Consider the following 12,862-nt stretch of genomic DNA (forward strand, 5'->3'; position numbering starts at 1 on the left):
GTGTATTGACTAGCTTCTTGTTCTGACAAGGATAAGAATTCTTCAGATATGCTGTTTCCCTGTGGTTTAGAGCATACTATTTCCTGGGTTGATCATTTCAGGACTGTGCTACCATCCTAGACCAAGTATCTGTTTCATGTCACAGGTCCAAGAAGTTCACTTTGCTATTTCTGCCACCCAAAATCACACTCTCTCTCAAGTCATGAAAAATATTCCTACAATAGTTTATTTTCCAAACAGTTAATTTGAATATCCTTAACAATTATATTTACCATATGATCACATGTTGTACTTCGTGAAATGCTTCAGTTAGAGATGCAAATTACATGAAACACCCACTGGATTGCCACAATTTCTTTCTCATAAGGAACTGCAAAAAACTGATTGATAATAGTTTATAATAATAAAATGAAAGAAAAAGCTTCATTTTTTTATGATCAGTAATTTGTAATTCTTCTTAATTTTGTCTAAGTCAGTTACAGTACAAGCCAGTGCTTACATAGTGTATGGAACTGGGTCACTTGTCAAGTTCAAACTGTGCTGCAATACATGTCTACTGACAGCAGGCAGCCCAGTAGAGCGGAGCCCAGAAAGCCAGCCTGGGCACGGGGGGAACCAGTAACTCTAGGCCACATTAAACCAACGTAAGCTATGCGAACCTGCCCTTTCTCGGGCAGGCTAACATGGGCTGGCAGCATGTGATGCACATCACTGTTGAGGACACACATCTACCATATCACCGGTATTTCTTTACTGATTTCTCCTTGGCTGTCAATTTGTGCATAAATGAGTCCTCCACTTACAAAAAATTTTGTGCATGCTAGTGTTACTACTACCCTCACTAATCCCAAATCTCTCACTGCAAATCTGACATACAGTTGATGACTTTCCACAAGCATCTGTCGCATTTACCCTATGTTGTTTGCTATACATCTCTTTTACAGCACCCCCCCCCCCCCCCCCCCCCCACTCTCATACACAGCGTCGTCAAGAGTTCCCTCCCCCTTAAAGCATTTGAACCAGTCAATCACTTTTTTGGTTTGGTTGTTCGGCGAAGGAGACCAGACAGCGTGGTCATCGGTCTCATCGGATTAGGGAAGGATGGGGAAGGAAGTCGGCCGTGCCCTTTCAGAGGAACCATCCCGGCATTTGCCTGGAGTGATTTAGGGAAATCACGGAAAACCTAAATCAGGATGGCCGGACGCGGGATTGAACCGTCGTCCTACCGAATGCGAGTCCAGTGTCTAACCACTGCGCCACCTCGCTCGGTCAATCACTTTTTTGCTCATGATGTCCTACACTCTTGTACCAACATCACGTGGATCTCTACTACCAATTTTTGTGCTTTCTAACAACTCTGTATGTTTATTACATTATATTGTCATGATCTTCAACTCAAAATGTTATGTGTTTACTGGAAGTAGCAAAGAAGTTCCCATAGCTTACTGGGTTCAATGTTATGAGTTTTTTCTTTGTCTTTTCAAGTGCATACACACATTACTGGCATTTAAGTATTAGTTGATCAATGAACTTTTTATATGCATATTTTATTTATGGATACGAACCACTTATTCATATGTATTACCATATCTATCCTTCACATCCAGCTCAACTTATCTGAAGTTCTCACAGAGCAATACCATATGAGGCATCAACGCTTACACTCTTACTGCTAGTAATTTTTGGCTGTCATCATGTTTAAATTCACTTTTCCTACAATTAAATAACAATCATCTCATCATTACATTATTAAATTATCAAAAACCCAGCTACTACTAGAATATCGTACTTCCCATGATCGCATGTGACACACATTACCAATACTTGTTTCAAGGACAGTAACTTTTAGCAGTTTATATTATCAATATCAGTATGTCACACAAATATGAACTGTGAAAAACTGCAAGATAAGTACTGACTTTGACACAAAACAATTTTGGAATCACGCCTATACTGACCAGTTTTAAAACATGCTTCATCATCTTACATATATTGCAGAAGTATCACAAGTAAAAATTAGAGAAACTATATTACTAAAAAAACTATCCATAAACTGAACAAAAATAAATTCAAAACATAATGACACCAAATGGCTTACACATGTACAGAATAGTGTTTAACAAGTTACTGTATCATTTGTCATGCTAAAGTAATTATAGTTACAAGGTTAATGTGTAGTTCAGGGTACCTCACAAACAATGGTATGAGTAAATACTGGCAAATGGCAGTGTGCAAAAATAAGCCATACAAACAAGATTTCAGGCACTGTTTTGAACTTGCATTCTTTGAAGAAAATACAGTACTTCCTCTTCTCTCCCTCAAATTATTATTTGCATTTCAATCCCCGTCCAAACAATTGTCTCATTGTTTACTTACCAAAAAAACCTGTTGTCAGTCTCCCCTGTTCTTTGTCTTCGTTGGGCACAAAGAGTTATGTCGAGGCTCTCATTTGATAATGACCATGAGAAGTAAAAAGTACCCGAATTCAACAGTTTTCTGACTTCTGAAATGCGTTCTTCATCTTGTGGTTGGTTCCGTAGTGACACAAATGTAGTCTGAGTGATGCGAAAAATTTCTGAGTCTGCTATCTTTCCTACTGATACACATCCTGTCACCATTACCAAGTACAGTACTGTACTTTCTCCTGTAATGCAAAAAATTCGAATTGCACAACTAAGAAGTAATTCAAACAAGTACAAGTAATGTTCATTCTTTCAAGTAAAAATATTATCCATTCTTTACAGTTTTACACACACACACACACACACACACACACACACACACACACACACACACACAGAGAGAGAGAGAGAGAGAGAGAGAGAGAGAGAGAGAGAGAGCGAGAACTCTACCCAAACCCAAAAGTTTAGCTGATTTTTTTTTCCTTCTTGCCTATGACCCTTAATAACCCTTTCTTGGATTCTCTATTGGTTTGACAACCAAATGCGTTACTAACTTTGAAAAAGAGATGCAGTGAGATAAGGACTACTCGTTTTCTGTGGCAGGCATAAGTTGGTAATAGTTGTAAGAAACACTGGACAAAAACAATCTGTGGGTATCTTGCGTTGCATGTTCCAGAGTAACAGCCTAACAATTCACGCAAATACCGACATACATCCAAGAACTGCTTTTTTACTTCATAAGGGCTGTAGAACAAAATCTATTCACATACAGTATACAATATATCTAAGTTAAATGAAAAATAAGAATGCCCAGTTACAGTGTGCATACTATAACATGAAAGAAATAAATCCACACATTCCAGTGCCATACATCCAGGCAATGCTGGATAAGGACTTAATGCTTTAACACACTAAACTATCCAGACTGGAATGAAACAATAAATATTGTTGTAAAATTCTGCAAAAATACAAAATATATTAAGTCACAAAAAGGTAAGCTATAGTACCGAACAACCATACCAGTATTAACAAACAAAAACAAACTACTTAAAAAATATTTACAAAACAGGAAAACTGGCATTCCTAACACGACAGCCACTGTCAGTTCAAATGAAGAATGTGGTATTGAAGATAAGATCTGACTTTTGATAATGATGATGTGGCATATGGTGTCATATAGGGGCTGTGTTTGGACGATGGTTTGCAACAAGTGCACATTTTGAAGCACAGGTGTGTAGTTTGAGATGACACACTTGTGGTAAATTTTACTGTCAGGAATGTCGTTGAATGTGTTGTTATTTGTAAAGGACTGTTATGTGTGTTGGCTGCCAAACAGAAATTTCTCTGACCATGAACTTCAATAGCTGAATGTTGTTGGAGAAAATGCAAGAAATTATATGCCATGCACCACATCTTTCTAGCAAAATGGCTCTGAGCACTATGGGACTTAACATCTTAGGTCATCAGTCCCCTAGAACTTAGAACTACTTCAACCTAACTAACCTAAGGACATCACACACACCCATGCCCGAGGCAGGATTCGAACCTGCGACCGTAGCAGTCTCGCGGTTCCGGACTGCAGCGCCTAGAACTGCACGGCCACCGCGGCCGGCCCTTTCTAGCAGAAGTACGGTGTATTGGCTGAATAAGTGAAATGTTATACACGTAAAAAACCAACGAAGATGATTGACAACTCCTTCCTATAATGGCAATAGGTTTATGTGATGATCTCAAGAGGCAAATAATGGTGGTTGATTTGATGGGGCACATGGTGTGATAACACAAGGTTTCCACTGTTGCAGATTTTACTTATTATTTTCTTTACAGTTCATCAGTGTCACTTTATGTTCACAATATGGGAGTCAGTGCTCACTGATTGGTTTTCTTTTTGCTAGGAACTTTTTTTCTGACTATAAAATTTAGAGGCAGATGAGGAACTTGGGGCAGTAGCAGAAACTGACGAGAAGCTTTTGGGAAAGTTTAGTACAAGAAGAGTATGAAATCTGTTGGTACTTGGCTGTGGGGCAGACGTTGTTTCAAGGAGTGGAAGTTATGAGGTGTTGTCTACTTTAGTAAGTGAATGAACTAAGAGGGTGCTTGTTGGATTCATAGAAGAGTATACTGAGGAGGGATCAAGCATATTACTGGATTCTTTTGTTTCATATTGGGATTTGGGGAAGAGAAGGTTTCATAATTTAATGGCTAATCATAGAAATGAATTTAAAAAAATTCTATAACTAGGGTTAGTATTAATAACACAAAGGCATGTTGAGGAGCTATAAAATCTGTTTTGGGGAGGGGTAAAAAAGTGCTTGTCTCCCTTGCGGACTCACTTGAAACTGCCAAAAAATAAAATGTGACAAAACCATATAAAATGTACCATAAGATCATTAAGATCATGGTACCCCAATCTCCAGGTAGCCTATATAGTTCAATCATAGACCAGGATACCAATTAATCGCCCCCCCCCCCCCCCCACACACACACACAACTATAAAAGTCGATTATCCCAATTCCCAGTTTACCTCAACCCTACAATAGGATACCAACAAACCCTCCCCCTACCCCCACTCCTTTACAGCAACAACATTTCACCTATATAGGTCAACTCTAGAGTAAAAGTGCACTTAATGGTGTCTGCAGCTTTCCTGTTGCGTATTGCACTTGGTAACTGCAAGCGTAGTGAATGATGGGAAGTGAACATGATGAATGATGAGGTAGATAGATCAAGACAATGGAATCTATGACAAAATAGTTTTCGATAAACGTCATAAGTGGTTCAATGTTTTTTATTTAAATCATGGGAGAAGGTAGGTGGATCAATGCTTTTAATTATATCATGGGAGAAGGTACATGGATCAATGTTTACTAATAACAGAGTTGCTTGTTCAGTACATTAACAAAATTTACTTAAAAACATCTATCCACTTAACTCGGTGGTTACGCAGGCACTGTTTAAATTCAACAACATTTTCTGTTCTATATGACAACACTAAAGCATGCTATCTCTTCATATACTGCGCCAAAAATAGTAGGGAGTTTTATGCTTTTAAGTATTTTCTGTTTATTACAGTTTATTTTGAAAGGAGGTAAATTTTCCAATAACTTAATGTTAATTTTCTTGTTTTGGTATAAGAAAACAGATACTAGCTGATGCCTCTTGGTTTTCAGTGGGCATTTGGGTAGTTAATAGAGGTGGATGTTTGAGAGCAACATTTCAACACTTGTTATTGAGGTATCAGCTGCAGCCTTGCATTATAACTGATTTACTACTTTTTGAATATTACTGTTTTGCACTGTAGCTACAAGCGTTTATGGAATATACTCACACCATTAGTTTCTTTCCTCCCCTTTCGATATCACTGTTTCACAGCTAGTTAATATTGTGGAGTTAAGTTTATTTAAGTAAATTGGTGATAACAACATTAGTTTTATTGTGTTTTAGGGGATTTATATGTGAGGTTAGCGGATTTTTTAATTTCTGAGATATTTTTCTATTGGGTGGGGCATGGACTGAGGCGTTTAAGTTTGTCCCTGCACCAGATCCCCACCTTCCTCTGGGTGTTCCATTAATTACATAATTGTTTTATTATTTTTAAAATATTTTAAGAATGGAATTGTTTTCTGTTTATTGTGGTTGTATGAACGACATCATATCTGCTATCTTGAATTTGGACAAATTGCATGTGTTCATCATTAAACGACATCCTCGGTCAACATTGACACCTGGTATCCAATGCTTTGATGTTCACCAACAGATACTACGACAACAAAAAACAATCGCAATTATCAATCAGGAGTAACATTTTGACTAACTGGTGCATGGGAAAGAGCTACCCTTGGTGTTTTACATAATTTAAGCACAGTAGTTAAAACATATGCAAATACTTAGATTTCTTTATTATCTAATACAATGTTTCTGAATTTATCAAACAACTTTAATTAGCGGCATTTATACAAAAAAGTGTGTTGTACACAGAGTGAATGTTGGCAATGATGGACTCTGCTTGAAATTGAAAATGGCAGAACAAATCACAAGAACAAGATCAACATGACACAACAGTAATGTGTAGATAAATAAATGACCAGGCTGGGGGAAGGAAGTTTTAAACTTTTATCTGGAAGCTTCAAATACATGGTATAGTAAAACAAAGTTACTGTAACTCCAGTATCTGATGTATAAATATGGATATCTTTCAGAGTACACAGTGGCATCCAGGACAAAATATTGACTTATGATAGGGCTTTGGTTGACAAACATGAAGGTACGGTTCAACACCTTCCATGCTCCACCTAGACATTGAAAATTGGCATTATCATGTAGCATCTGTTGTCACTTTAGCTACATAAAATGAATGTGTATGTCCTCCACCAGTACCATTTATGGGACTAAATGTGACACAGCATGAAAAATGGTACAAAATTCAGGTCTAGGGAAAAATGCAATCCACTGGTATATTGTTCAAAGGGTGATCCAAGTTACACAGATACAGCCTGCACTGTTTATGTTCGAGATGTTTTCAACGAATGTTGTTTGTGTGTTTTGTTTACAGTGTATCATTAGTTCATGAACGTTTCAACGGCTTAGAGTGTCACATTTACTACATCAACATAGGTTTAACTGAGACCAAAAAGTATGATCGTACGGGGGTATCAAGCGAAATTTGTAACTGGAATGAGGATTTTTAGGTAGGGAGGATGCAGCATGTTATCTTGGATAGAAAGTCGTCGTCGCCATATGTGGAAGTAATTTTGGATGGGCCCTAGTGATGTGGGTTTAGACCCTTGCTGTTTACATCGTATATCAATGACCATGCAAACAGTGTTAATAGTAACCTCATGATTTTTGCAGATGATGCAGTTATCTATAATCTAGTACTGTCTGAAAGAAGTTGCAAAAGTATTCAGTCAGAGCTTGATAAGATTTCAAAGCAGTGAAGAAATTGTCAACTTGCTTCAAATGCTCATAAATGTAAAATTTTTCAGTTCACAAAATGTAAAAAACTTATTAACTTATGACTACAATATCAGAGAGTCACTGTTGTAATAAGTCAACTCATACAAATAGCTGGGTGTAACACTTTGAAGGTGTAGGAAATAGAAGGATCACACAGGCTCAGTTGCAGGTAAAGCAAAGCGCAATGAGTCTACAACGAAGTTTGTTTACAAATCATTCATGTGACCCACCATAGAATACTTTCAAGTGTGTAGGACATGCACCTAATAGGACTAACAGGGTATATTGAATGTGTAAGGGGAAGGGCAGCACAAATGGTCACAGGTTTGTTTGACCCATGGGGGGAGTGACACATATATGCTGAAAAAACTGAAGAGACAGACTATTCAAGGTAGGCACAAACTATCCCTTGAAAGCCTATTTACAAATTTTCAAGAACCAGCTTTAAATGACTCCATGGATATACAGTACTACAACCCCCTATGTTTACTACTTAAAGGATTGTGAGATTAAGATTAATTGCAGCCGAAGCAGAGGCATTTGAACAATCATTCTTCCTGCACTCCATACATTAATGAAACAGTTCTAGAAACCCCAATAACTGGTACCACTTCACAGTGATGTGCAGGGTACAGATGTACATGTAGATAATGATCTACTAAGAAGCAGAGCTTGGATAATCTTGAATACTAGACTTATACATAGACTGGTTAATGCAGACAGTGATCCATACAAAATTATTTAGTTTGATATGATAGTGGCCCCCTGTGGTCAAAGACTGATCTGTACCACAGCCCGAGGTCTATGTTTGGTAGGAAGCTGATAATTTGCTTGTGAGGTGGTGAACTACAAGATAAAAACTGTGGCAACAATTTGATCTATATGCCAAAGTCTATGTTTGCTCCATATTTGACGTACTTATCAGTACAAATTCCAGTAACTAGAATTGCACTAGAAAAAAGCTGTGTTGCAAGATAAATAAATCCCTAGCAACTGGTTTGGTGCATGTCACATATGTTCATATATTTTTTTTCTAGATTTCATTAGCAGATATGCAGTTTTAAATTTTTTATTTGCCAACTTTTAATTTTGAGTGTTTTATCACACAAAAGCTCCAGTTACACTGAAGGTCTGATTAGTTTGTTGATAACATTATCATGTTTGGTAGTGACATCATCTTTTAGTTGTTTCCTGAGGTTCAATTCTGTGCCATCATAATATTTGTGTGGTATTGTGTTGTCCATCATTCCTCCAAATTCAGCTATAAGCAATATGTGGATTGTATGCAACTATTCTACATTCAGTCATGGTCATTTGGCAAGAAAAGGAGGTGTGCAATGCTCCACTGTAGTTTTGTATTCAGTTGATGATACATAAATAAAAAGAAAAACACACATGTAGTACATTACATCACAATATACTCAGTCCATATAGAATATGTATACAAATCAGAGAAAGATTAATAAAAAATGAACAGCTGATAGTTTGTATACATTTCCTGTGCACAACTGCACTTAGCACAATCTTATAAATAACAGAAGAAATGCATATTACTTCTGCTATTTCTGTTCTGCTTAATAATTTCTACAAAGAAGGGTCAACATGTTACAAACTGAAAGATCTTTCGGCAGACATTTGTACACTAACGCAAATAAACCCAAACAATACAGTATAAACGCTAAGAATTAATATTTTAACGATAACTTTGTAAGGACGATTATAGCTATCATGACCAGAAATAGAAACTGAAATTACTACTTCCTTATGGTGAAATACTACATATTGCTTCGAAATACAAATACAACATGTCAGTAAGGATACCGATATTACCTGCATTAAGTTGCAGGACTCCAAGGCAGCCGTAAGCATCCAGCAGCTTCGTATACTGCCGTTTGACAGATTCCACCTCTAATGGAGCTGAAACAATAACATTTGGTATAACTTCTCACTTCCTGCTGGTGTGTTTAGGTACAATATCAATGACAGTTATAAACACTCATACGAAGCTTGAACGCTTTTAACAACTGCAAATAACCACAAACTGAAGTCGGCTAGGGGCAGGCGAGGGCAAACGCTATGCTTTTTGTACAGCAAATGTCATCATTTTCTGTCAATAATAGTGATCAAGAAAGTGTATGATCACCGGGCACAAGACCTAAACACACAAGAAATACTTACACAATACTGCTACTGCCTGTGATTCAAACAGGAGGGACTCTTCTCTGTTTCTCTGCTCCAGCAGGATACTGTAAGGCTTCGGTGGATTCACTTTTTCAGAAACTTTAAAACCTTTTCCCATTGCCATGATTTTCTGTTGTTGGTAAAACGGCAATCTACTACAGATAACGTTTACGTACACGTAATATTAATAGTAACAGTTGTTCTTGTTTTAAGAAGGCTCGCGTCACTCGAACATATCAATTTTGACATCTGTTTTCATCCAACCACAACACATTCCCGCCCCCCTCATACACATACATGCACACCCCCACTCTTTTCGCTTGAAACTCTTTGAGTAGAGATCCGCCGAAGAGGCTCCACACCACTATTATCATTACCAAAGCCGTTAAGAGTTGTATTTGAAACGTAAAACGTTTCGCATGTTCCTCACGATTGTAAAATATGGTAGACTGATTATTACTGAAACCTAAAATAGGCTCTTACTGATAAACTTGGACGTGCGATTTTTCTAGTGTATAAACTAAGATATTCTTTCAGCAAAAACGTACTAGATCTCTGTTGCTACGCGGTTTTTCAGTTGCACCTACTAGAGAAACTAGAATTCTACGGCATCAAAGGAAACAGTCTCAGACTATTAAAAGCTTATCTTCACAACCGTAAACAGCTAGTTTGTGTTGTTAAGGAAATGTCAAACATAGAAAATGTTAAAGTAGGTGTGCCTCAGGGATATGTACTGGGCCCCTTACTGTTTTTGATAATGATCAATGACCTCCCCTCCTTTATTAGACCCACCACTGTATTGTATGCAGATGATACGACTTTTCTTCATAGCAGTAACAATCTTAATAATCTTTAAACCTGTGCTGAAAATACACTCACTCACGCAGCATATTGCTTCTGAGCAAATGGTTTCCTGCTAAATGAAAATAAAACTCAGCAGATAATCTTCACTCTAAGAGACAAGTCACTATCTGATGACCCTAGTTCTGTTAAATTCCTGGGAGTTTATTTAGACGAAAAGCTATCCTGGGGCCAACATGTAAACTATATTAGTAGTAAGCTATCTAGAGTAATTTATTTATTAAGACAACTCAGAAATTGTGTACCTGAAACATACATCAGATCTTCTTATTTTGCATTTTTCCAAAGTATAATATTATATGGCATTATCTTGTGGGGTAACTGTAGTCATATACATGACATCCTATTATTGCAGAAGAAAACCATTAGGATAATTACAAATTCTTCACATAAGGCTCACTGAAAACCCTTATTTACTAAACAAAAAATTATGACAGTAATAAACCTCTATATATACAATGTCTTAATCTTTATGAAGAAGAGCCTACAAGTTGTGAAACGTAGAGAAAATGTACATTGTTACAACACAAGAAGCATCAAACACATATACACGCCTTACCACAGATTATCAAAATCAATAAAAAGCTATGAAGTCACAGGGCACAAACTATTTAATAAGCTGCCACATGCTATACAGGATCTTCGTGAACATGCATTCAAAGAAAGACTGCATGAATGGTTTATTGCCCACTCGTTCTATTATATCAATGAATTCTTCAACTGTAAAATGCAGTAATCAAACAGATGACCCATTGTACATTTATTGTAATATAACCTAAAATATTTCAGTAGTCAATACCTTATCACACCGTATTATAAATTATATCTTCATTTGACATTGTCAATTGCTGTAATGGCCTAAAGACAATAAAATCTTTATTATTATTATTATCATTAGTATGGGATAATGTTATGGGGAAATTCACTAGGTGTAAACTGAGTTTTCAGATAGTAGGGTAAAGCAATCAGACGTATTCAAGAATCGCGTATTGCAGAATCCTGTAAGAAACATTTCAGTCTACTTGATATAACGACACACCCACGTCTTTATGCGTATAACTGCTTAATATATGTAAAAGATAATATACAAAAATTTACTCAGAGAATGAATGTACTTATGCGCAATACCAGAAAGAACTGCATGCAGGCCATGCCAGATTCAAGTCTTTCACTGATACAAATTAGCCACAGATGTATAATAAGTTGAGCAATCGGAAAATCTGCAATATTTCTGGTCGAAAACAGCTTCCGAAGAATCTTGAGACTTTCGTAACAAAAGTATTGTGTTTTTCATTCATGCTATAAACACTGAATACATTAATCTAGTTCATGACTAATCAATTTTTGATTAACTGGCGAACCCTGGAACTCAGATTGAGTAAATTTTGTGTCCTCGTCAGTATTAAAATTTAACAAGAGGAACATGTGTAATGGTTTGAGAGGCCAATGCTCACTGATTCTGTAAAACAGTTTTGTTCATTGGACCTTTTCATGAACATATTATTAGTGGTATTAATGGCTGTAGTTAAGCAAATGATAGTATTAGCGACTGCAATAACTTCTTATTCGAAGGGCTCTTCTATCTATCTATCTATCTATATCCGAATCCCGCTCCAGCTACTGCCGGGTCTGGGTGCTGACGAGTCCTCTCCATTTGGCTCGGTCCTCCCACCACTTTTCTTCCTCCACTTGCTGCCAGGTCACACCTCTCCTTTCAACAGATATTCTCACTCCCATTTTCCACCGTGTTCTTGGGCGCCCTCTAGGTCGTTTCCCATCCATCTTTAGTTCTTCCATAATTTTAGGGAGTCTCTGCCCATGCATCCTCTTAACATGCCCATACCATCTTAATCTCTTTCTTTCAATTTCTTCTCTCATACTTTCTTGTTTGAGGTCCTTTCTAATCTCTACATTCCTTACTCTGTCCATTCTTGTTTTTCCCTTAACTGCTCTGAGAAATTTCATTTCCCCTGCTTGCAGTCTGCTCCAGTCCCTTTCTTTCATTGTCCATGTTTCTCCACCATAGGTGACAATAGGGAAGTAATAATTCTTATACATCAGGAGTTTTGCTCTTTCTGAAACTTCATTATTCCAAATCAGATGTTTTATTGTTTGGTAGAAATTGCCTCCCTTCTGTAACCTCCTATTAATTTCGTTTGTTATTCTTCCATCCCTAGATATTTCACTCCCTAAATAAGTGAAACTTTCTACCACTTTGAGGGGTTCTCCATTCAAGGTAATATTTCCATTGATTCCTTTCTCTCTTCCAAATACCATTACTTCACTCTTATCTTTATTTATTCTTAATCCATACCTTTTCATTATTTCCTTCCACGCATCAAGTTGTAACTGTACATCTACCTCTTTATCACCCCATATTACCATATCATCTGCAAAAATCATCTTTTTGTCTTTTTCTTTTACTATATCTTTAACTGCCCTATTCATTCCCTCCATCACA

The 12,862-nt window shown here is 37.0% G+C and overlaps 1 protein-coding gene across 1 annotated transcript in view; it reads right to left on the reverse strand.

The window, feature by feature from the left end:
• The window catches only part of LOC126184900 (synaptojanin-1), a 133,369-nt gene extending 123,523 nt beyond the window's left edge, over nt 1–9,846 (reverse strand). The window contains exons 1-3 of the mRNA XM_049927547.1: nt 9,538–9,846; nt 9,190–9,276; nt 2,377–2,644 (exon numbers count right to left, since the gene is read on the reverse strand). Of these exons, the coding sequence (XP_049783504.1) occupies nt 2,377–2,644; nt 9,190–9,276; nt 9,538–9,664 (482 nt within the window). The 5' untranslated portion in view covers nt 9,665–9,846. The remainder of the gene's footprint in view (nt 1–2,376; nt 2,645–9,189; nt 9,277–9,537) is intronic.
• Between the last annotated feature and the right edge of the window lie 3,016 nt (nt 9,847–12,862).

Source organism: Schistocerca cancellata, chromosome 4 (genome assembly GCF_023864275.1).
Source record: "Schistocerca cancellata isolate TAMUIC-IGC-003103 chromosome 4, iqSchCanc2.1, whole genome shotgun sequence".
In the NCBI taxonomy this organism is placed as follows: Eukaryota; Metazoa; Arthropoda; class Insecta; order Orthoptera; family Acrididae; genus Schistocerca; species Schistocerca cancellata.